This window comes from Schistocerca serialis, chromosome 1 (assembly GCF_023864345.2).
Source record: "Schistocerca serialis cubense isolate TAMUIC-IGC-003099 chromosome 1, iqSchSeri2.2, whole genome shotgun sequence".
NCBI classification, from domain to species: domain Eukaryota; kingdom Metazoa; phylum Arthropoda; class Insecta; order Orthoptera; family Acrididae; genus Schistocerca; species Schistocerca serialis.
In genome coordinates, this window is record NC_064638.1 from 588744064 (window position 1) to 588768403 (window position 24340).

At 37.4% G+C, this 24340-nt stretch overlaps 1 protein-coding gene across 1 annotated transcript in view; it reads right to left on the bottom strand.

Moving 5' to 3' along the window:
- Window positions 1-12671: 12671 nt before the first annotated feature.
- Window positions 12672-24340, bottom strand: part of LOC126457929 (zwei Ig domain protein zig-8-like) — a 142518-nt gene continuing 130849 nt past the window's right edge. The window contains exon 6 of the mRNA XM_050094635.1: window positions 12672-13040. Coding sequence (XP_049950592.1) covers window positions 12943-13040 — 98 coding nt within the window. The 3' untranslated portion in view covers window positions 12672-12942. The remainder of the gene's footprint in view (window positions 13041-24340) is intronic.

Here is a 24340-nt window from a genome sequence, read left to right on the forward strand (position 1 = left end):
CTGCCGTTTGGTGTGGAGCGGTGTAGTCGAAGTGTTCAGTAGTACCGCATCTGCTCCCTCGCCCGCTTTAAGATTTACGAGCCGCATCCACACCGACGTATAATCTTAGTATGCAAGCTGTGAAGTTGGTTGCGTCTTGTTAACGCTTTGTCCATCGTGGAAAGTCCTTCCCGTGCCGCATGTGATTGTGGACAGCACGGTGCACAACAGCGCATGACCACGACGAAACAAAATAAATCTATTGTATATTTTTTTAACGAATGTAACGACTGAGCTTAAGAGTTGAATTGTTTTTTTGTTTATTTAGAAACTAAAAGTTTCACATACCTGTTTAATTATAACATTTATGCTTAATTATCTGTCGTTATTCGTTGGCGGTAGTATGTATCACATGTAAGTGTTAAAAAGGAAGGAAAATATTTTGTGATTCGGTGGGCATCTTAGAGGCTACGGGGCTTGGGTGTACGTTGACAGTAATCAGATTTGGTTGCGTGTAAGTTTTTTTCATTAAAAAAATTATCAATATTGTATTGCCTTTAGAGGTCACAGGTCATATCTACGAAAATTTTGGTATTTCCATGTGGCGTTAGAATCCTTTATTCAACCTTGCATTATGAAATTTGTATTTTTTTCCTTTACTTAAAAAGGGATTTTGAGTTTTAAGGGTTATAGTTTTAAATGTTGTAAATTGATTCTGAGAGCTGTTCCGTGATCTGTTAAAATACGTCAGGAACTTTCATTAACAAACTATCTTCAGGATCTTGTTGTTCATGACAATGAATGTTTTTATTAGAGAATCGGTGCCTGCCCGTACGCCCCACAACTTCCATGTAACTAATGAACTGGCTTTCGGGCGTTGTCTGATGTTTTCCCTGGTATCTATCCCTGCCAACGCCCGCGGGGCCATGCCAGTTCTATTCTTTCCTCTACATTTATGTATGTTTGTGGCTGTTACTGATATTGTGTGCCTGTTGGGTGTGTAAGCTTTAATGTGCTCTGCATTCCTGGTATGGAAATCTCAATCAGTTTGTCCTTGGAAGAGCGTGTAGCATTGCGCTCACGTTATTTCATATATTCCATAGTCTGAATGTGGGTCATAATTACACTTTATGCATTAGATTCTGCTTTAGTTTATTAGAGCAAGAAAATCTCATTTCTACTTTGAATATATTTACAAACTTGTATGATGGCTTACCAATGTATGGTATGCTAGATATACATTTGCTCTCTCTTTGCTTTCCGTAGTGTGTTTTCTGCCTGGCTGTTACTCTCTTTGCCCAGCATTGGGTCAACGATGGAAGAAGTGAAGAAGTGTGATAATTGAAAACAGCATCTGATTCGCTATTTTTTATTTCCTGATGGAATTTTTCTTGGTTTACAGACATTTTAATAGACCTTTGCATCACTGATCTATATACTGCTTATTTATGAATGTCTGGGTGGCATGAAGGTCAAGGAATTATGGAACTGGTGCTTGTATTTTTCAGATTTAATTGAATATGTGCTTATTGTTGCGCCTTGGAATGTTTAGGTCTAGGTAACATATGCTTTGTTTTTATTAATGTCCTACTGTAAAGGTAGTCTTTTGGCATACACTACTCAAGTAGTGTAGAATTTCCCCTGTGCCCTTGGCATCCTCTTTTACTGACAGTTGTATGTTACCTAGATATCTTTTATATAAGTGGTTTTTTTATGCAGGGTTCTTAGCTATCAGATAATTTTTGTTCCAAACGATCTATGTATATGTCAGCTATGGTACAATATACACGAGGTCCCATTGCAGGGCCATTGGGTATATTTATAAAAATTGCCATTAAATACAAAATAGTTGGCCGCGCTGAGTGCCCTCGCGGTTTGAGGCGCCATGTCACTGACTGCGCGGCCCCTCCCACTGGGGGTTCGAGTCCTCCCTCGGGCATGGGTGTGTGTGTGTGTGTGTTGTTCTTAGAATAGGTTAGTTTAAGTTAGTTTAAGTAGTGTGTAAGTCTAGGTAACTAAGCAGTTTGGTCCCTTAGGAAATCACACATTTGAATATTTATAAAATAGTTGTAACTTACTGTTAGCTGGAAGAGTTCCATGAATTCTACAAACCATGTGCATGCAAGTTCCCTATGTTTCACAAGGTTCTTTAGGAGTACTACTATCATTCGTTTGCTAATTTCTCTGCGTACTGCGTACAGAAAATCGTAAGTAGGGGCCCTTTCGAAATTTGTCACTAACTATATATATAGACGAATCATTCATTAAAAATTGAGCATCTTTAAAACAACACGAGTAGATGGCGTAGTTCAGGAGAAACATACTTCCAAATTTGAATCATATGCTGAAACGCGTCGTGCAAACTATAATAAAAAGGGAAGTCTTGACTGGTGAAAGAAAACTTTATTGAGTACATAAAGCTATTAGCCAATGTGTTCTGTCATGTTTCGATTACTGTACAATAATGGATACACCACTGAACGCAGAGGCTACTTTCACCATGGCGTGCTATCAGGTCGCAAGATACTTTGCAGCATCAGTACATTTTATATTTTTTGCTTGTAAGGAAAAGTTAATTTATTGGCCCGTTGAGTAGTAACGTTCCTCTACGAATTTTGTGGTACGTCGTGTGTATACCTACTTACTATCCCACGTTCATATCGTCAACAATCCTTCTTAACAATTGTACTGTCTAGAATTGTATTCACTTTAATTGCCATCATGTCTATCACTTCTATGTCACTCGATGTGTTTGGTTCCTTACGCAATAAAAGCAGTAACGACGTACCAGCACGAAGACGTAAATTATGGATGTTGTCCTTATCTGCAGTATCTGAAATACTGCCTTGTACTGGACACCGGGAGCAATAATATGTGTTTAGGTGCATCATTCGTTGGCTACACTTGCGTACTGTTTCCTGTAGGTCAAAGAGCGACAAAGTACATGAGTCTGCAAATGTCTGTAATATCAAGATCTGAGATGAAATTGAAGATTATTATTATGTTTCGCCTGAGTCTCGAGAGTGCTTCGATCCAGTAATTGCATACCGTTCCACAAACTGTCACTCGTAATTACCCAAAAATAACGCACGCGTTCACTTTTCACGTAACAGTGTATGCTTCCGAAAATCTATCCTATCGTAAGCACTTAATCGTTTAGGAACACTTATTGTTCCGAAACGATACTTTCCTATCGAATCATAAAGGATATCGGCAACATAGGCTTGCCCATTTTCCATCCCACCATCTATTATTCAGATGATTCTTTTAATTACTGTAATTTTACTTTGTGACTATGAAAATACCTACATTTCAGACTGAAACGTCCCCTTGGAAAAATTATACATGACTGTGCTTAAACTGACACACAATATTTTTAGCGCAACGCAATCTGACTTTCAAAAATCCCTACAAAAGAATGGCGCTGACTAACATTAACCTATACGTTTCACAAATCACTTACCTCACAAAAATCTTCGTTACTCGAGCTACTGCAATACAGCGAGCGCCACTACTGCCAGCTAAACAAAAGATTCAAACTACTGAAGGCACTAACTACTGATAGGCACAGTTAGCAAATGAAAGATTTTAATAGAGAACAAACAATGTATTTACCTTAATAGTGTTCAAAGGTCATAATATATATAGCAGTTCATGACATCCTATAATACAAATTTACTCTTTCTGATGGACACACGTCCAGATCGTCCGCTCTCAAAATTGTGCCATCTCTCTCCCCACATCCACCACTGCTGGCGGCTCACCTCCAACTGCGCAACGCTACGCGCTGTTAACAGCCAATTGCCAAACACTACAATAGCCAACAACAATGCGAACCAGCCACAGCCTGCACGCAGCACAGCCAGTGATTTTCATACAGAGTTCTATGTGGCGGTGGCATTACCAATACAAGAACCTAAACAGCCTACTTACAAGACCAGTAATACGTCAACTTTCCTCGATGCGCTAGTGAATTAAAGCTACGAAATAATCAGCACAGCAGACATAAACGAGAAAAAAAAATTACCTGGCAAAAGTTTTGAACTGAAGCAATCCACCGTTCTGCAAAATTGCTTATACTTCATAAACATTACATATACTTTTAGCAAGGATCACATTCTTCTTAAGTTCTTACACTACAGTTCATCAGTTACACAATGTAATGACTTTCTGTAGCTGACTAATCTAGTGCCATTCATAAATCTCTCACACTTTCGCAGACATAGAACTCAAACATCCTATGGTACCTTTCGATGTTGTACCTTTCGATGTTTCGTCATTGAGATACGGCCTTGTTTCTGCACTTAAAAGCCATAATTTTTTGCTGTAGTGTATTAACTACGAAAACTAATTGTCTTCATCGTCTAGATGTTAAGATCATAAGTGTGATACCGTAATTTCTCTTTGGAAAGCTACTAAGTGATTTCAGCACAGTTCATCTTTCTGCTATCAAACTGCAACGACTGCTGCAACAACGACTTTCGCCATTAATAGCGGATATATGCATTATCATGTTAAGTTACATGAAACTGTATCGAATGTATACTCCGATATTGTGGCCCTGGTATGAGCGTTGGGGGGGGGGGGGGGGATGGAGAAAGAATGATAGTAGAAAGAATGAGGATAGATTAAGAGAAACGTACTTAAAACAGTTTTCTTGGCAAACGAATTAGGTAGATATCTGTGTGTACAAAAATGCCAGTATTGACACAAATTAGGACTTAACAGACGTCTTATTGGAAGTGTTGTTGTTGTGGTCTTCAGTCCTGAGACTGGTTTGATGCAGCTCTCCATGCTACTCTATCCTGTGCAAGCTCCTTCATCTCCCAGTACCTACTGCAACCTATATCCTTCTGAATTTGCTTAGTGTATTAATCTCTTGGTCTCCCTCTACGATTTTTACCCTCCACGCTGCCCTCCAATACTAAATTGGTGATCCCTTGATGCCTCAGAACATGTCCTACCAACCGATCCCTTCTAGTCAAGAAGTGCCACAAACTTCTCTTCTCCCAATTCCTATTAAATACCTCCTCATTAGTTATAAGATCTACCCATCTAATCTTTAGCATTCTTCTGTAGCACCACATTTCGAAAGTTTCAATTCTCTTCTTGTCCATACTAGTTATCGTCCATGTTTCACTTCCATACATGGCTGCACTCCATACAAATGCTTTCAGAAACGACTTCCTGACACTTAAATCTATACTCGATGTTAACAAATTTCTCTTCTTCAGAAACGCTTTCCTTGCCATTGCCAGTCTGCATTTTATATCCTCTCTACTTCGACCATCATCAGTTATTTTGCTCCCCAAATAGCAAAACTCCTTTACTATTTTAAGCGTCTCATTTCCTTATCTGATACCCTCAGCATCACCCGACTTAATTCGACTGCATTCCATTATCCTCGTATTGCTTTTGTTGATGTTCATCTTACATCCTCCCTTCAAGACACTACCCATTCCGTTCAACTGCTCTTCCAAGTCCTTTGCTGTCTTTGACAGAATTACAATGTCATCGGCGAACCTCAAAGTTTTTATTTCTTCTCCATGGATTTTAATACCAACTCCGAATTGTTCTTTTGTTTCCTTCACTGCTTGCTCAATATGCAGATTGAATAACATCGGGGGGAGGCTACAACCCTGTCTCACTCCCTTACCAACCACAGCTTCCCTTTCATATCCCTCAACTCCTATAACTGTCATCTGGTTTCTGTACAAATTGTAAACAGGCTTTCGCTCCCTGTATTTTACCCCTGCCACCTTCAGAATTTGAAAGAGAGTATTCCAGTCAACATTGTCAAAAGCTTTTTCTAAGTCTACAAACGCTAGAAACGTAGGTTTGCCTTTCCTTAATCTAGCTTCTAAGATAAGTCGTAGGGTCAGTATTGCCTCACGTGTTCCTATATTTCTACGGAATCCTAACTGATCTTCCCCGAGGTCGGCTTCTACCAGTTTTTCCATTCGTCTGTAATGAATTCGCGTTAGTATTTTGCATCCGTGAGTTATTAAACTGGTTGTTCGGTAATTTTCACATCTGTCTGCACCTGCTTTCTTTGGGATTGGAATTATAATATTCTTCTTGATGTCTGAGGGTATTTCGCCTGTCTCATACATCTTGCCCACCAGACGGTAGAGTTTTGTCATGACTGGCTCTCCCAAGGCCATCAGTAGTTCTAATGGAATGTTGTCTACTACTACTACTACTACTTTATAGGAAGTAAAGACAGATTATCTTTCATTTTGTCACAGAGAGACTGATACTGATAATATCAACGCAATACAGGATTAAACACATGTAGGTTGTGGGACCGACAATATAGTCCCCCAGCCCTATTCCTAGTCTAATGGAACATATGAGTAAAGATGTTTTTTCTACAAAAGGCTGCTCAGCTCTCATGAGACACAGAAGGGCAAAAAATTTCGTGGAAGGGAAAAATAGTGGACATGATATGGCTTTCGTTGAGCCTGTAAATTCTCTCGTATTTCAAAGTTCGTTTATCTACAAGAATATCAGATTTGTAGCTTAAATAGACTGGTAAGATAAGGAACGAGGAGGTTCTCCGCAGAGTCAGTGAAGACGGTAACATTTGGGAAAGACAAGGAGAATGGACAGAATGATGGGATATTTGTTAAGGCCACAGGTAATTATCATCGTATTTGAGGGAACTGTAGAGAGTAAAATCTGTCGGGGAAGACTCAGTTTCGACTACATCCAACAAATAACTGAAATCGAAGGGTGAAGTCTGCAAGTGTATGAGATAGAGGTTAGGGCAAGAGAGGAATCTGCTGTGAAAAAAAAATCGTGCTTATGTATCATGGTTACCAAATCATTATTTGCTTCTTACGATCCAGGGATCTAGTGAAATAAAAGCATCCCGTTTCAACCACCAGTGGGTTGAAACTTTTAACTGTAATGTAGAATGGAAACTGCGGTGGGAGGCAAGCCTTCATATCCCGTCGGTTACGAGTGATGTTCTTCCTGCAGTATCACGGCATGACTCATGATTCTCCTTCACAGCTTCTCTTTCACCGATGTTTCTCTTCCGCGAACTAAATGTCGACATGCCTTATTTCTCCCATGTTGCTCGACAAGTCATGGAACTTCGTCGTTGTTAGACAGTCAAGACTGTCAACATTTCTTCTAGCGCTAAGTCGACAGTTTACCGTCACACCACATGCGACAATGGGAAATGATGAAATAGGTACATATTTCAAAATACTTTTGTGATATTAATGGTGTGTCGTATCGGTTATCGTGGTAACTTCACATGCATGTTTAACACATTCCGGAAAGGGACGATACCACCCTTCTGAGGTGTATGTTATGTCCTGAAAACAGAATCATGTTAAAGACAGAAAACTAGGGAAAATTACACTTTCTAAAAGTTTTATAGATGTGTCTAATGGAATATGTTCGCAAGCTGTATGGGTGGTTTTGAAGACCAACAATGTTCTTTTATTTGCTCAGGTCGTTCATGGAAGGAAACTGAAATAATCTCTTACGAAACATGTTATTCTTATTGTATTCCGTGAAGTGATCAAACAAGTAAGAAGCATTCTGGGAATGTCTTATTGTACTCCGCGAGGTAATCAAACAAGTAAAAACATTATAAATCATTTCCCTACCTATTTAGTATATGATATGTCCTTACTTTGGCGTTTTCTTCTTCATTTCAGAACTGCATTCTTATAGAGGTATTCATCCTAGCTTTCCACGAGCATTTCACCTCCATACTAATTTTTTCTCAGACACTGTGACAGATACCTACACTGTTAACTTTCACTCTCTGGACATTTATTTCGTATTATCGACGTTCTAAATAGTATGTTGTTCTGTACATTCCCAGCAGTTTTGTCGTAATCTCTATGCTATGCCTTACACTATGTGTAGCATGGCTCACCTTTATTTTTGAACTCATTATTCTGAAACACAATCTCTTAGTTGAATGAGATGTTTAGCTCATGAGGAAACACCAATACTGCTAGAAGTAGCCATCCAAACAAATATGTGTAATTGACACACCCTACCACACACTGAAAGATTGATACTGGAAGCAATTCAAGCATTTTCTGGTAGTAACTGCTTGTTCACATCGGTTACTGGCGTGTGGGTAAGGTTTTCTTAAAATGACTTCTCTACCAATTGTAGTCTCATACATACCCTTGAAAATACGTTCACTTCTTGTCATATTTTAAAATCATGTGTATTCCTCTACAAGTTATAGACGTTCAGCTGTAATTATACCCTTCTTTTCAGTCGCTACTGTTGACAGAAAACATGAAAAAGGAAATACTAAAGCTCAATCTAGATACAGTGGGCGTAAGTGAAGTGAAATAAAAGAAAGACATGGATCTCTGGTCCATTTAATGTGAACAGCAGCAGCATGAAATGTCACAGCTGCAGTTAGATACGTTATGAATAGGAAGGTAGGGACAGAGTGAGTTACCTTGAACAGCTCAGTGACAGTATTGTTTCTCGTTAGAATCGACAGCAAAACCAGTACCGACAAGAATAGTTCATGCATACATGCCCACATTGCAAGCAGACGATAAGGAGACAGAGAAAGTATATGAGGATATTAAAACGGTAATTCAGTAAGTAAACTGAGCTAAAAACCGAAAAGTCATAGGCCAATAGAATGCGTTTGTAGGGGAACGAGTAGAAGAAAGTGCTACGGATGAATATGAACTTGACAGTAGGAATGAGTTCTGTATTAAATTTCAGTTTGTTATAGTCAACACTCTGTTCAACAATTGCAAGAGGAGAACGTATATTTAGAAAAGGCCTGGAGATATGGAAGATTTCCCTAAGGTTATATCATTGCCGGGCAGAGATTCCGGAATCACGTGTTAGATTATAAGGCACACCCAGGAGCAGATATAGACCCAGATCACAATTCAATAAAGATGAGGATTGGGCTAAAGACTAAGAGTCTGGTTAGGAAGAATCACTGTGCAAAGAATTAGGATATGGAAATACTAAGAAATGAAGAGGTACGCTTGAAGCTCTCTAGGGCTACAGATATACGATAACGATTAGCTCAGTAGACAGCTCAGTTGAAGAGGACTGGAATGTAACTGTGAAGAAACCATGGATAATAGAAGAAATATTGCAGCTGTACGAAACGCAGGGAGGCTAAGGCGAAATGGCGGCATGACAAATGTGAAGAAATCAAAAAAAGAAATGATTTTTCGGAAAGACTGAGTCAGTATTTAGGAAAGTCAAAACAAAATTTGGTCAAATTAAAATAAAGGGCTATAATACCAAGGTGCTAAGGAAATTAACTGTTAAATGGGGAGAATAGAGCAGGTAGGGGCAAAGAGAACATTGAGGGATCCTATGTGGAGGAGAGCCTGTCTTTTGACGTGTTAGAAGAAACAGAAGGCGTTCGGAAAGAGACTGAGGATGAAGTTATAAATCAGGATTTGAAAGAGCTCTCGAAGACTTAAAATCAAGTAACGCACAATTTCTAAAATCATTTGGAGTAGTGTCAATAAAACGATTATTGCTTTTTATTTGTAGCGTGCATGATACTGGCGATGTACCATCAGATTTTAGAAAAAACATCATCACACAATGCCGAAGGTCGCAGGAGGTACATGTATGAGAATTATCGCACAAACAGCTTAAGAACTCATAGATCCAAGTTGCTGATAGGAATAATTTATAGAATAATAGAGAAGCAAATTGCTAACGTGTTAGATGATCAATTTGGATTTAGGAAAGGTAAAGGCATCAGAGAGGTAGTTGTGACGTCTTGGTTGATAATGGAAGCCAGATTGAAGAAAAATCAACTAATGTTCATAGGATTTGTCGACCTGGAAAAAGCATTCCACATTTTCAAATGGTGCAACATGTTCGGGGTTCTGAGATAAATAAGGATAAGCTATAGCAACGGTGGATCATATATAATATCAACAAGAATCAAAATGGGGGAATAAGAGTGGAAGCTCAAGAACGAAGGGCACGGATTAAAAACAGTTCAGACAGAGATGTAACTTTTCGCCCCTATTGCTCAATCTATACATCGAATAAGGAATGACAGAAATAAAAGAAAGGTTCTAGATCGGGGTTAAAAGTCAAGGTGAAAGGGTATCAATGATAATATTTCCTGACGACATTGTTATCGTCAATGCAATTGAAGAAGAATTACAGGGTCTGCTGAATGGAATGGTCAAGCGAGTACAGAATGTGGACACAGAGTAATTGGAAGAAACGCGAAAATAATGAGTAGTAGCAGAAATTAGAACGTCGAGAAATTTAACATCAGAACTGGGGATTACGAAGTAGATGAAGTTAAGGAATTCTGTTACCAAGGCAGCAAAATAAACAACGATTACGGAGCAAGGAGGCTATCAAAAGCAGACTAGGACTGGCCAGAAAGGCATTCCTGGTCAAGAGGTGTCTTTCTAGCATCAAATATAAGTCATAATTTGAGGAACAAATTTCTAAGAATATACGTTTAAAGCACAGGATTGTATAGTAGGGGGACATAGACAGTGGGAAAACCGGAACAAAAGAGAACTGAAGCATTTGAGGAGTGATATTGCTGAAAGATGTCGAAAATTTGGTGGACTGTCGAGGTAAGAAACGTGGAGGTTCTCCGCAGAATCGACGACAAACGGAATACGAGGTGTGATAAAAAAATATCTGTAATTCTGTTTTTTTCCTGAATGACCTTCATATATTCAGCAACATCGACTATGTCCGCTTCAGAGTTATTTCTCTCAGTTAGCATACACTTGTACTAGGGTTTCTCCATATCTTCGAAGCGCTTCTTGAACTCGGTTTTCGTTATGGTGCTCAGTTCCTTCAGCGCTTTTGTTTCTACCTCGGCAGTGGTGGCTAAAGAACGTCCTTCCATGGTTTCCTTCAGCCTCGGTGGTAGAAAGAAGTCGCAGGGTGCCATGTCCGATGAATACGGTATCTGAGACAGCATAACGGTTTTGTTTCAAAAAATCACGACCGAGCATGGAGGTGTGAGATAGAGAATTATCGTGATGGGGTTTCCAAGAGTCCTGTTTACCACAATTGTGATCGTTTTTTCCGCATTGTTTCACGAAAGTGACGCATGACTTCGAAGTAGTATTCGTTATTGACCGTAAGGCAGAAAGTCATGGTGCGCTATTCCTATGAGAAGAACCTTCACATGTGTTCGAATGTTATGAATTTTTCTTCTGGCCTTACCTCTTCAGGCAGTTTCCGTTGGGACGACTGGACCTTGGTTTTGACGTAAAACCCATACGCCCACGTTTCACCTGACTAACCTTCTTTAGAAGTTCTTGATCGTTTCGACTTCATTCAGAAATTCCTGAGCGATATCGTTCAGCTACATCATTTTTGGTCGAATTCAACAATTTCAGGAGAAGACTCTGCTGCTACACGTTTCATGACCAGAGGAAAAAAATGCTTGGCGTATGCCATAGAATATGCCAGTATCATCATTAACCTCTCTGATATTGATTTGCCAATTTTCCAGAAAAAGTTTCTATAGTTTTTCCTCATTGTCATCATTAGTTGATGTCTTAGGGCGTAAAGGCAATCGTCATCTCTAAGCTCGAGTCCACCCTCTTTGAAACGTTTATACCACTCGTAAGTCGTTGCCGTACTCATAGTAGATTCGCCAAAAGCCACAGTTAACATTTAGAATACGGTGCTGGACTTAATTCCGCTTTTGAAAGCATAATCTAATGCGTATTCTTTGAGCAAACTTTTCCGAAAGTAAAAATTCGAAATACTCGAAAACACGTGTAACCTTTTCGACTGCCAGTAATAAACCAAATAATGAAAACAGCTGAAAACGTGAACAGTTGTCAGGAACGTGTGTACCAACAACACAAAAAAAATATTTTAAAATCAAATGTACGAAGTATTCGAAATTAAAAAATTCCCGTTATTTTCGATCACACCTCGAATGGAAATCACTGGAAAGGAGGAGGAACAGGATGATAGGACGTCTGCTAAGACATCAGAGAGTAATGTCCATGGTAGTCTAGAGAGCTGTAGAGGATAGAAACAGTACATCAAGACATAAATAGGAATACATCCCACTAATGATTTAGGATTTAAGTTATAAGTGCTACTGTGAGATGTAAATGTTGGCACAGAGAAACAGTTCCTCTTACACATTCCCAATAAAGAGTTTCTTACTACATATTAATCATAAAGATAAATCTTCAAGGCCAAAATTAGGCTGAAATAATTCAGGGACGGCTACCTTCGTATATATAAACCTGCAACTGCATACATACTCTTCAGACCAATGTGAAGTGCGTAGCAGAGGTACAGTTCCTATTGTGGCAGATAGTATGGCTTCTTCCAATTCCTTTCATGTGTGAAATGTGGGAAGAATATACCAGAAAATGCTGAAAATACAGAAACTGGATTCAGGAACTAAGAACGAGGTTTATGTTCAGCGACAGTGACAGTGGATTATGAAAGGAAACAATATAAACTACCACGTCACTTTCACGTTCAGAATTACAGTAACAAGATAAAAGAAATGCTAAATAATGATTAGGAAAAGTTTTAAACTATCTTAATTGATTTGGGTTTTTTAAATAATCTAGGCAGTGTAATGTATGTTGTACAAAATATGAACACTATTTTGGTACCATCTCCAACAAATAAACTTACACATTAATCTATTGCAATGACTTTTATACAATTGTGATGTTAAATTGATACTTGGCAATAACAAATATTATATTCCAGGATTTCTGGGTTATTACAGTGTTTTCATATTCATTTCAATACTTTCATACTGCTTAATGTATTTTTGCTACAAAAATACTCTGCTTATTGATAAAAATATATTGTGTACTAATAGTTCTCACCGAAGAACTGTTTCTCTTATAAACGTGTGTCGCCTTCATATACGGTACACATATCTGTAGTGTCTATAGCAATGTCGGGAACTGTTACGTTGTAATTTGCTTTTAGGCATTAGAGTAGTGATGGTTGTCAGTTCAGAAGACTAAGGGATACCACCATCCATAACCAGAATATTTCTGGCACAGCTCCTTGCGATCCACTGTCGAGCATGGCGGCTGGTAACTCACCTGTAAACAGAGATAATGTGTGTTAACGTTTAAGTTTGGATGCTGTCATTTAAATTTTTGTTACATAACAGGATGAAGAGTATTAAATGTCGAAGAAGAATATCCATCTGTGAGTAAAATAGTGAAAAAGTGAATTTCTTAACAAAAGATAGTCTACATAAATTGCCCTAAAGCTGTTGTAATCACACATATGACTTTCAATTGGTTTCCGTTTTACTGATTCATACTCTATTCAGAGCGTTATCTACAGTAGCTGCAGTAAAATAGTATTGTTTTCGATTTTACATAATACAAGACAATTCTCTTAATATGTTTTAGGCCCAACTGTTTAAGAGCGTTTTACTGCACACAAAATTAAGTAAAACAATATTTTTTGCATGATTTCCAAGCCATCCTAGAGAATTCTGCTCATGTGGTTTGGTATAGTAGCTACTGCTTCCTAGTATGTTTATTCCATATGAATTAGGTTACAGAAAGTTTAACCTTACTTCAACTAGCAGCTTTTATCAGAAAAAATCATCCTTAAGAATCATCAACACAAAGTCTCCAGATTATGTACTTTGCTTCAGACAGGTGTCCATTACTTAATATAATTTATTTTATTAACTTCTCAGTGACCATATAGAGTTAAACAGCAAATATCATCTGATGTATGAGAGGCAAAAAAAAACATTTATTGATGTTCGAAAAATTCAGCTCCATCACAGAAACTTCTATTAAAATTAACAATAAAATTTATTACATCACACAAAGTGACAAGTATATAATGCTCTGATTCAGCACATCTCAGATGCAGTGTTGTGAAAAGTATAAATGAATAATGTAACTGCGTGTCATCTAACTGCAGTATCAGATTTGTTTTCAAATTATCGAATATATATGTTCTAGTATGCATAGTCTTAAGATAAGTTGAGAAACAGGGATGGGATATAAGAGTGCATTTTTCAGGAATCATAACAATTGCCTTCTTAATAAAACAGGTCTCAAAGACTTCCAAAACTGTAGAAGTTACCATTAAACAGGAAAATCAAGACGATAATAGGCTCAAACTTACAGTCAACTGGAAGAGTGATGCGAGTCAAAAATAAAGGTCTTTACCTTACATTTGTAGTAAATCCGATATGCCAAGGCTGTAACTGAGAAGCATCATGCTGTCCACAAGGAAGAAACAATGTCATTTCATGTGAGCTGGATTATCGGAAAAACGTGAAACAGAGGTAACTTCAACGTAGGATTGCTCAACAGAATAACGACATTCAAACGTAGTTGATGACAGTAATGCATTACATTTTATTCCGAGTATTCAATATATCATACATATTAGTCTATTCTTTCTTAATGCAGGTAATACACACATATTAAATTCCGAAATTTGGAATTTGAAAACTATATGGTTTACTCCTATCAGCATCCTCTATAGAGCTAATTCTAGAGTCGTTGGTTGCCAATGAAGCATTATAAGGTTCAGTCTCTGGTGACTGCCTCACAGTTCCCCCCTTTACTAAAGGTATGGAGTGGAAAATTTTAGCCTGTTGAAATCAGCTAAGAAACTGTTTCAAAACGAAATTGGTTAAGTTACACTGCCCTTTGCCCCAAGCATCAAATCAAAAGATCAATATGCGTAACACCTCAGTCCCAGATATCTTAAAATAAACTTCTGTGTTGTACTGAAATCAAATTTGAGGAAAAACACGCCAAAAATAAATTTAAGCTGTTTTTCTGCATTTGTCTGAGGTATATAGTAAATTGGTCTTTTTATTGGTTGACTCAATGCTCAGTATAAAGAAAACTTCAACGTAGGATTGCTCAACAGAATTACGACATTCAAACGTAATTGATGACAGTAATACAGTGCATTTTATTCCGAGTATTCAATATATTATACATATTAGTCTATTCTTTCTTAATGCAGGTAATACGCAGATACTAAATTCCGAAATTTGGAATTTGAGAACTATATGGTTTACTCCTATCAGCATCCGAACAGCGCATTTTGAAATTTAAAACGAAAAATGGTGTAGCGTTACATCAATATTTGAGCAGGTTTTTCACATATTAAGCAACAAGAAAGTCTTGACAGACAATTGGAAAATACCTTAACACATTATAATCCATTCGTTTCTTTAAATAATTTCATTTCAGGGAACGGTAAGGGACAGGAGCAGCCATTCACCACGAATGGAAAACGCAGCAAAATTTACTGACAATAGTGTCAATGCATTTGCTATGCTAAACCAGTCTTACATCACTCTTCACATTTTCGTTGTGCAACCGGCTTACTGTAACCACTGACTGCCTCAGATTCACTGTTAATTTTGATGTGGATTATTCCTGTGGCAAATGAGTTTTTGTTTTATTGTGTTCACTGTGCTGAACTATGTTATGCAATTCGATCAATTTTCACTTACAGGCTGTAATAATAAAGCAATAGGGTCTCAGTTGTATATAACATATATGGTTCTGTATGCACATAGGCTTCCTGTATGTTGAGCCAGAACATGTTTAAACTTGAAAGCTATCAACATGGTTCCAGTGGCATTTCATTCAGATGAAGGCCTGTGCAGTCATGGAAAAATGTCAGGGACAGTTACTTTGTATCATGCTACAACTTTGCACCCAGAACTTTTATGTCAACTAAAATATTTTTGTTACCTTTACTCAGAAAATAATAGATTCATACATCTTTAAAAAGTTTTTCTCAGGAAGTGAACACTGAGTAACTGAGCCCACAAAAATATATGATACAAAAAGCAAATATCATTTATAGGACTTCTTCTATTGACAGTCTTTTCATAAATACCTTTTCTATTTCGCTAAATAATATATTTTTCAGTAATTTTTGTTTGTTGTTCCAAAACATTACCATTTTCCTACTTTTCATTCATAGCTGCCAACAAGAAATTTTAAATGTTAGCACTAACATTCTCTTTATTCTTGTAACCTTTTCATGGGAGTAGTGTCCATGAACCATGGACCTTGCCGTTGGTGGGGAGGCTTGCGTGCCTCAGCAATATAGATGGCCGTACCGTAGGTGCAACCACAATGGAGGGGTATCTGTTCAGAGAACAGACAAACATGTGGTTCCTGATCAGGGGCAGCAGACTTTCCAGTAGTTGCAGGGGAACCGCCTGGATGATTGACTGATCTGGCCTTGTAACACTAACCAAAACAGCCTTGCTGTGCTGGTACTGCAAACGGCTCAAAGCAAGGGGAAACTACAGCCATAATTTTTCCCGAGGGATGCAGCTTTACTGTATGGTTAATTGATGTTGGCGTCCTCTTGGGTAAAATATTCCGGAGGTAAAACAGTCCCCCATTTGGATCTCCGGGCGGGGACTACTCAAGAGGACGTTGTTATCAGGAGAAAGAAAACTGGCGTTCTACAGATCGGAGCTTGGAATGCCAGATCCCTTAATTGGGCAGGTCGGTTAGAAAATTTAAAAAGGGAAATGGATAGGTTAAAGTTAGATATAGTGGGAATTAGTGAAGTTCGGCAGCAGGAGGAACAAGACTTTTGGTCAGGCAAATACAGGGTTATAAATACAAAATCAAATAGGGGTAATGCAGGAGTAGGTTTAATAATGAATAAAAAGATAGGTGCGCAGGTAAGCTACTAGAAACAGCATAGTGAACGCATTATTGTGGCTAAGATAGACACGAAGCCCATGCCTACTACAGTAGTACAAGTTTATATGCCAACTAGCTCTGCACAGGATTAAGAAATTGATGAAATGTATGATGAAATAAAAGAAATTATTCAGGTAGTGAAGGGAGATGAAAATTTAATAGTCATCGGTGACTGGAATTCGAGAGTAGAAAAAGGGAGAGTGGGAAACATAATAGGTGAATATGAATTGGGGTTAAGAAATGAAAGAGGAAGCCGCCTGGTAGAATTTTGCACAGAGCATAACTTAATTATAGCTAACACTTGGTTCAAGAATCATGAAAGAAGGTTGTATACATGGAAGATACTAGTAGGTATCAGATAGATTATATAATGGTAAGACAGAGATTTAGGAACCAGGTTTTAAAATGTAAGACATTTCCAGGGGCAGACGTGTACTCCGACCACAATCTATTGGTTATGAAATGTAGATTAAAACTGAAGAAATTGCAAAATGGTGGGAATTTAAGGAGATGGGATCTGGATAAACTGAAAGAACCAGAGGTTGTACAGAGTTTCAGGGAGAGCATAAGGGAGCAATTGACAGGAATGGGGGAATGAAATACAGTAGAGGAAGAATGGGTAGCTCTGAGGGATGAAGTAGTGAAGGCAGCAGAGGATCAAGTAGGTAAAAAGAAGAGCGCTTGTAGAACAGAAGAAATATCGAATTTAATTGGTGAAAGGAGAAAATATAAAAATGCAGTAAATGAAAAATGGAAAAAAAGAATACAAACGTCTCAAAAATGAGATCAACAGGAAGTGCAATATGGCTAAGCAGGGATGGATAGAGGACAAATGTAAGAATGTAGAGGCTTATCTCACCAGGGGCAAAATAGATACTGCCTACAGGAAAATTAAAGAGAGCTTTGGAGAAAAGAGCCACTTGCATGAATATCAAGAGCTCAGATGGAAACCCAGTTCTAAGCTAAGAAGGGAAAGCAAAAAGGTGGAAGGAGTATATAGAGGGTCTATATAAGGGCGATGTACTTGAGGACAGTATTATAGAAATGGAAGAGGATGTAGATGAAGATGAAATGGGAGACACGATACTGCGTGATGAGTTTGACAGAGCTCTGAAAGACCTAAGTCGAAACAAGGCCCCGGGAGTAGACAACATTCCATTAGAACTACTGACGGCCTAGGGAGAGCCAGTCCTGACAAAACTCTAGCGTCTGGTGTGCAAGATGTATGAGACAGGCGAAATAATCTGAGACTTAGAGAAGAATATAATAATTACAATCTCAAAGAAAGCAGGTGTTGACAGATGTGAAAATTACCGAACTATCAATTTAATAAGTCACAGCTGCAAAATACTAACGCGAATTATTTACAGAGGAATGGAAAAACTGGTAGAAGCCGACCTCGGGGAAGATCAGTTTGGATTTCGTAGAAATGTTGGAACATGTGAAGCAGTTCTGACCTTACAACTATTCTTAGAAGAAAGATTAAGAAAAGCCAAACCTACGTTTCTGGCATTTGACAATGTTGATTGGAATACTCTCATTCAAATTCTAAAGGTGGCAGGGGTAAAATACAGGGAGCGAAAGGCTATTTACAATTTGTACAGAAACCAAGTGGTAATTATAAGAGTCGAGGGATATGAAAGGGAAGCAGTGGTTGGGAAGGGAGTGAGACAGGGTTGTAGCCTCTCCCCAATGTTATTCAATCTGTATATTGAGCAAGCAGTAAAGGAAACAAAAGAAAAATTTGGTGTAGGTATTAAAACCCATGGAGAAGAAATAAAAACTTCAAGGTTCCCCGATGACATTGTAATTCTGTCAGAGACAGCAAAGGACTTGGAAGAGCAGTTGAACGGAATGGACAGTGTCTTGAAAGGAGGATATAAGATGAACATCAACAAAAGCAAAACGAGGATAATGGAAAGTAGTCAAATTAAGTCGGGTGATGCTGAGGGAATTAGATTAGGATATGAGACACTTAAAGTAGTAAAGGAGTTTTGTATTTGGGGAGCAAAATAAATGATGATGGTCGAAGTAGAGAGGATATAAAATGGAGTCTGGCAATGGCAAGGAAAGCGTTTCTGAAGAAGAGAAATTTGTTAACATCGTGTAGAGATTTAAGTGTCAGGAAGTCGTTTCTGAAAGTATTTGTATTTGAGTGTAGCCAAGTATGGAAGTGAAACATGGACGATAAATAGTTTGGACAAGAAGAGAATAGAAGCTTTCGAAATGTGGTGCTACAGTAGAATGCTGAAGATTAGATGGGTAGATCACATAACTAAAGAGGAGGTATTCAGTAGAATTCGGGAGAAGAGGAGTTTGTGGCACATCTGGACAAGAAGAAAGGACCGGTTGGTAGGACATGTTTTGAGGCCTCAAGGGATCACAAATTTAGCATTGGAGGGCAGTGTGGAGGGTAAAAATCGTAGAGGGAGACCAAGAGATGAATACACTAAGGAGATTCAGAAGGATGTAGGTTGCAGTAAGTACTGGGAGATGAAGCAGCTTGCACAGGATAGAGTAGCATGGAGAGCTGCATTAAACCAGTCTGAGGACTGAAGGCCACAACAACAGTGTAATGAACAGTGCATTATTTGAAAAATTATCTTTATTTATACCGATTCTGACATAATCTACTACAATAAATGTTTTGAAGTGAAAAATGTTAAAAATGAAAGCATCAAGGACCATTGAAAATTTACTTCATATTCGAAAGTTCCCGGAACTGAAGATTTATAAGGTTCAACACTAATTATGTATGATTCTTTTACTGTCTTGCAGTACATAGAAGTAAATAATTGAATGTACGTTCCTTACAAGAAATAGAAACTAATAACAGACTAACTATGTAGTCTGGTTTGATTGGGGTAAATTTACCATACACTGTCATTTGTGTAATTACAATGCAGTTACTCTTAAAAAAGAAGTATGATCATCATTTAAATCCTCTGAATGTCTGTTCTTAACATCAGTGGATGGTTAATAAGAATTTCAGGTAACGAAATTACTTAAACGAAAACATTCTTCCATGAAATAAATTTTCCACAGTAAGCAAGTGGACTATTATTTTTGATAATTTGAAAGATTACTTAAATTGAGATATACAATGAGATGAAATGAGAGGTAGATGGGAATTACACATATGAAAACCCACAGATGACAAAAAGTGAAAAAATGCTGAGTTCCCTTTTTTGTGTGTCATTGTATTGGAAAAGCAAAGTCAAATTACCTTGTGGAAGTTAATATTAATATAGCATTGACTGACATTGTAATAATGCTAAATTAGATTTCAACTCTCTAGAAAGTAACTAAGTTTCCAATTTCTTTCGTAGATTTGAACTGAGAGAAGAAAATTATTCTAGACTTAGGTGGGTATGAAAATATGTAGTTCACCAGTAAGTTAAATATGTTCATTGCATAAAGAACCTTTCACTCAGGGGTGATATTTATTGGATGAGTAGAACAGTGTGCAACTTCCTACCCTTAGGGGAAACTGTTCCTTAAAGGTTGAAAAATTAGCAAAGGTCAACAGCGTGAGGATACAGTGGGAAAAATAAACTACTGAATTAAATACACAAACAATGTACCCATATCGTATGTGTCCAGTGACTGAAAAAATATGATACTCTGTCCAATGGCAAAACATTCTGGATGATTTCCACAGATGTTAGGGAGGGGACTGATAAGGAGGAGGTTACCAACCAAAAAGGACTGGATAAGTAACTAATGGGAACCAAATTACGAAACAGAGCCTGGAGTGTTGGTAGTCTGAACGTGTTACAGAAGGTAGAAAATAGTAAAAGGCAAATGAAAAGGCTGAGTCCAGATAAAGTGTGTGGGTAGTGACCTGAACTGGGAATTAGATAAGATATTATGATCATTGGTGTGCAGGGAAATATGAAGACCAAGAGGAAATCATATAACATGGGAGTAGTAGTCATGAATGGGACAGTATGGCACAGAGTGAGTTACTTTTATATTCAGTGATAGATGTGTTCTCAACAGAATCGACAGCAAGCCAACAGCGTCAGTGATAGTACATGTGTACGAGCAGGAAATGGAGAGATGGAGAAAGTATGTGAAAATGTTGTATGATTAATTGAATATAAATGAGGGGGGATTGAGATAGCATAGGACAGGAACGAACAGAAGAAAAAGATTTGAAAAGTAGGTTAGTAGTAGCAATGAGAGGGGAAAGACTGAGTTGTACAGAAAATTTCAGCTGGTAATAACGAATGGACTGTTTAAAAATAAAAAGAGGAAGAGGTGTACTTGAAAAAGACCTGAAGATATGGAAAGATTCCAGCTGGATTACATCATGGTCAGAGATTCTGAAGTCATACATTGGAGTGTATGGCAAAGCCAGAAGCAGATACAAGCTATGATCGCAATTTAAAACTGATGAAGAACAGGCTGTAGTTAGACTTATCCAGAAGAGTCAATGTGGAAAGAATTTGCATACCGAATTCTGAAGAGTGATGAACTGCCTTTGTAGTTCTGTGAGACTATAAATACTGTGATGACAAAAAACACAATAGGATGTGAAGTAGAAGAGGAATGGTCTTCTCCAGGAAGGGTAGTCACGAAACTTTCTTAGATAAACGTATATATATTAAATGTAACTACAAGGGTACTTTTGGTAACACACAAAACTGATTCGAGAAAGAACGAAGTACCAAAATTTGAGGGAAATTCAGGAATACCGAAATATAATAAGTATCAATAAAATAAATAGGAAGTGCACGGAAGTCAAAGTGAAACGGCTACAGAATACAGAGGAAGAAATCCAGAAAGTAGAAGTCACTTTAGGGACTGATTATGCACACTGAAAAGCCAAAACAATTTGCGGTGAAATTCAAAGCAACTGCGTCAAGTAAGGGTTGCAGTGAGAATTCGTTTGTTAAAGGAGGAGGAGAGAGTCAGAGATAGAGAGGTATGTTCATTGAAAGTCTGTACGACTAGATTTGTCTGATGACGCGACTGGGAAGGAAAGGTTGGCCGATCTGGTATTCATAGGAGATCCAACATTGTAGATAGTGTTTAACAGCACTCTGGAAGGCTTACGATAAAATTAGACTGAAGAAAAAGACAGCATTGCTTCGGATTTTCTGAAAATATTGGGGGAAGTGGCAACCAAACGAATATTCAAATTGGTGAGTAGGATTTGTGGATCTGGAGACATATCTCAAGATTTTCAAAAAAATATCAGCCACTTTGTCATTAAGAAACCAACTACTGGTAAGTGCGACGACTCTCGCACAGTCAGCTTAACGACTCACATTTCTAACAAAAACTATCTCACAAGGGTGGAAAACGAAACTGAGGGTCTATTAGACAAGAATCATTCTAAGTAGCAGTAATATTCTAGAAAGACCACTAAAAAATAACATATTCATCAATGGCAACACTATATATGTATACATTGTTTTCTAAGTGAACTTGTTTCACATCATTACCGTAAAAGGAATCGTTCAATTGATTTGTGGAACATCCAAATAATTGACAGCAGCGGCCGTTACACACTGGCTCCTGGTACAAGTTAAGAACGACAAACTGAGTTCTGCTTACAAAAATGTTGTTCATCCGTTCAGTTATTCCTGATTTACACACTTTTTGCTATGTGACGTATGGAACTCTACTGAACGCTTTCAGGAAGCCAAGAATCAAGACATCTATAGTCCAGTACCTTCTGTGTTTTGGAACTCATGAACGAGCAAAGGAAGGTGGATGTCACACGATCGGTGCTGCACAAACGAACAGAGGATCACAGTATGTGCCCTAACTGAACAATAAATTTGCGAAAGTGAGATAGGACTGTTGTTCTTGGCACCAGTATGCGACTCTGATATATTGCAGCGACCAGCATCACTTTATTATTAAATTACTTGGGTGCTATCAAAATTGAAGTAAATTTCCACATTTAGGCAATTTTGCTAGGCAAAAATTAAATGGTGCCAGTACAATAGTAAGGTAACCAAAATTTTAATGCATAGTATTTTCTTTTTATAAATGACTTATTTGATTATAAAAAATGAAAAGAGGAAGTTTACTTTTTCTAAAGGTGTGACTATTAACATATTTAGTTAAATCATTCATCATGTTCGTGACACTTTCTTTCCTACACTCTAACAGACTTTATTTTGCAGATTATTCAGCTGAAATGTAGGTAAACAAGAGTACACAAGATCCAATTTTTTAATAAACTCTTATATTTCAATAATTAGTTTATAACTTTAAATGTTTTATGTTTTGTCATTCATATTATGCATATCTGTTAATTTGCTGAGACATTGTTACTGACAATAGTATTCATCAGTAACATGCATTTTCAAGTGTCCAAAACAATACCTTTTTTCTCTTAAAGTTGGACAGAAAACATTTGGCACCTAGATGAGGCAGTCCATGAAAAAACCTTACAATTGTTGCTATTTGGGTGATCATATGTCTCTCGTGGAATTTTATGAAAATAAAATGAACATTAGGTGTTATATGTGAGTAATATTTGTGCGCCCTATAAATTCGTATTTTAATGTGTGCAATATTGTACATTAAGTTTAATGAATGATTTGAAAGTTTATTTTTTTGTTTTAAATAACGGTTTTGGTTATTGAAATAGATACACAGAAATTTATTCAAAACTTTCATATAACTGAAAAACATAGAAGATACAAAGACTAAAAGACAAATATAACAATCATCTGCTGAAATATATTAAAGGCTAATTAGTAATTGTTTCGTCAGACAACAACTATGACACAGACATGGAGATGCAGCTAGTATTCCACATTAGATGTGGAAATCTTCAAGAACATATTTTTATGTTTTTATGTCTGAAATGAAATATAAAGCCTATCATTAGGGAGTAATTTGCAAATGGTGACAGTAAACGAAACCTACAAAATTTTAAATAGTTTTTAGATTTACATATATTAGAGATTCTATAACATAGAAATGTGGTATTAATGAATTATCAGTGATAATTTTTTGATGGCATTGTTTACACAAAGTGAAATGTGTTTAATGTATAGTATTATAAGAATAAAATGACGATTCATCGTTCTGGAAGTTAAAGAAAGGTTATGGGCAGATACCTATGATAGAAGTATGTAAGAAGTTGAAGGAACAAGATTAGAAATGAAAAATACAAAATAATAATGTAACACCATTTCATTTTCTCTAGAAAATGTCATATTTACCGAGACGTGGAAACACAGTACCATGCACAGAGACATACAGCAATCTCATTAAAGGAGTATGAAAGTAGTAAGAAAAGACTCTGAGACAGCAGCTCCAGCAGTGCAATTCTGTATTGCCAGTGAGTAGGTGTATTTTAAACCTTAAAATTATAGTGTATGTAATTTTGAGTAATATTTTAATGTACTCCAGTCAAAAATAAACCTTAATACTGAACTTAGCCTCACTTAAGTTTGAAATTTGTTTATTAACCAAGACTAGTGTTTGTAATAAGAGTACATTACAAGCAATACCAGGCACAAGTGCAGTTGTACATCTTCAGTGAACATTCGCAATTGTTTAGTGTGTTCTTTTGAAGAGTTTGTTCAGGAAGCTTTATTTTCTTAGGGAATACATTGCTGAAGACATGTGTGGTTTAATTCTAATTTAAAAGACAGGCTACAAGCTGTCATGTGAAGCTGTTCAAATCATTTACTGAGGAT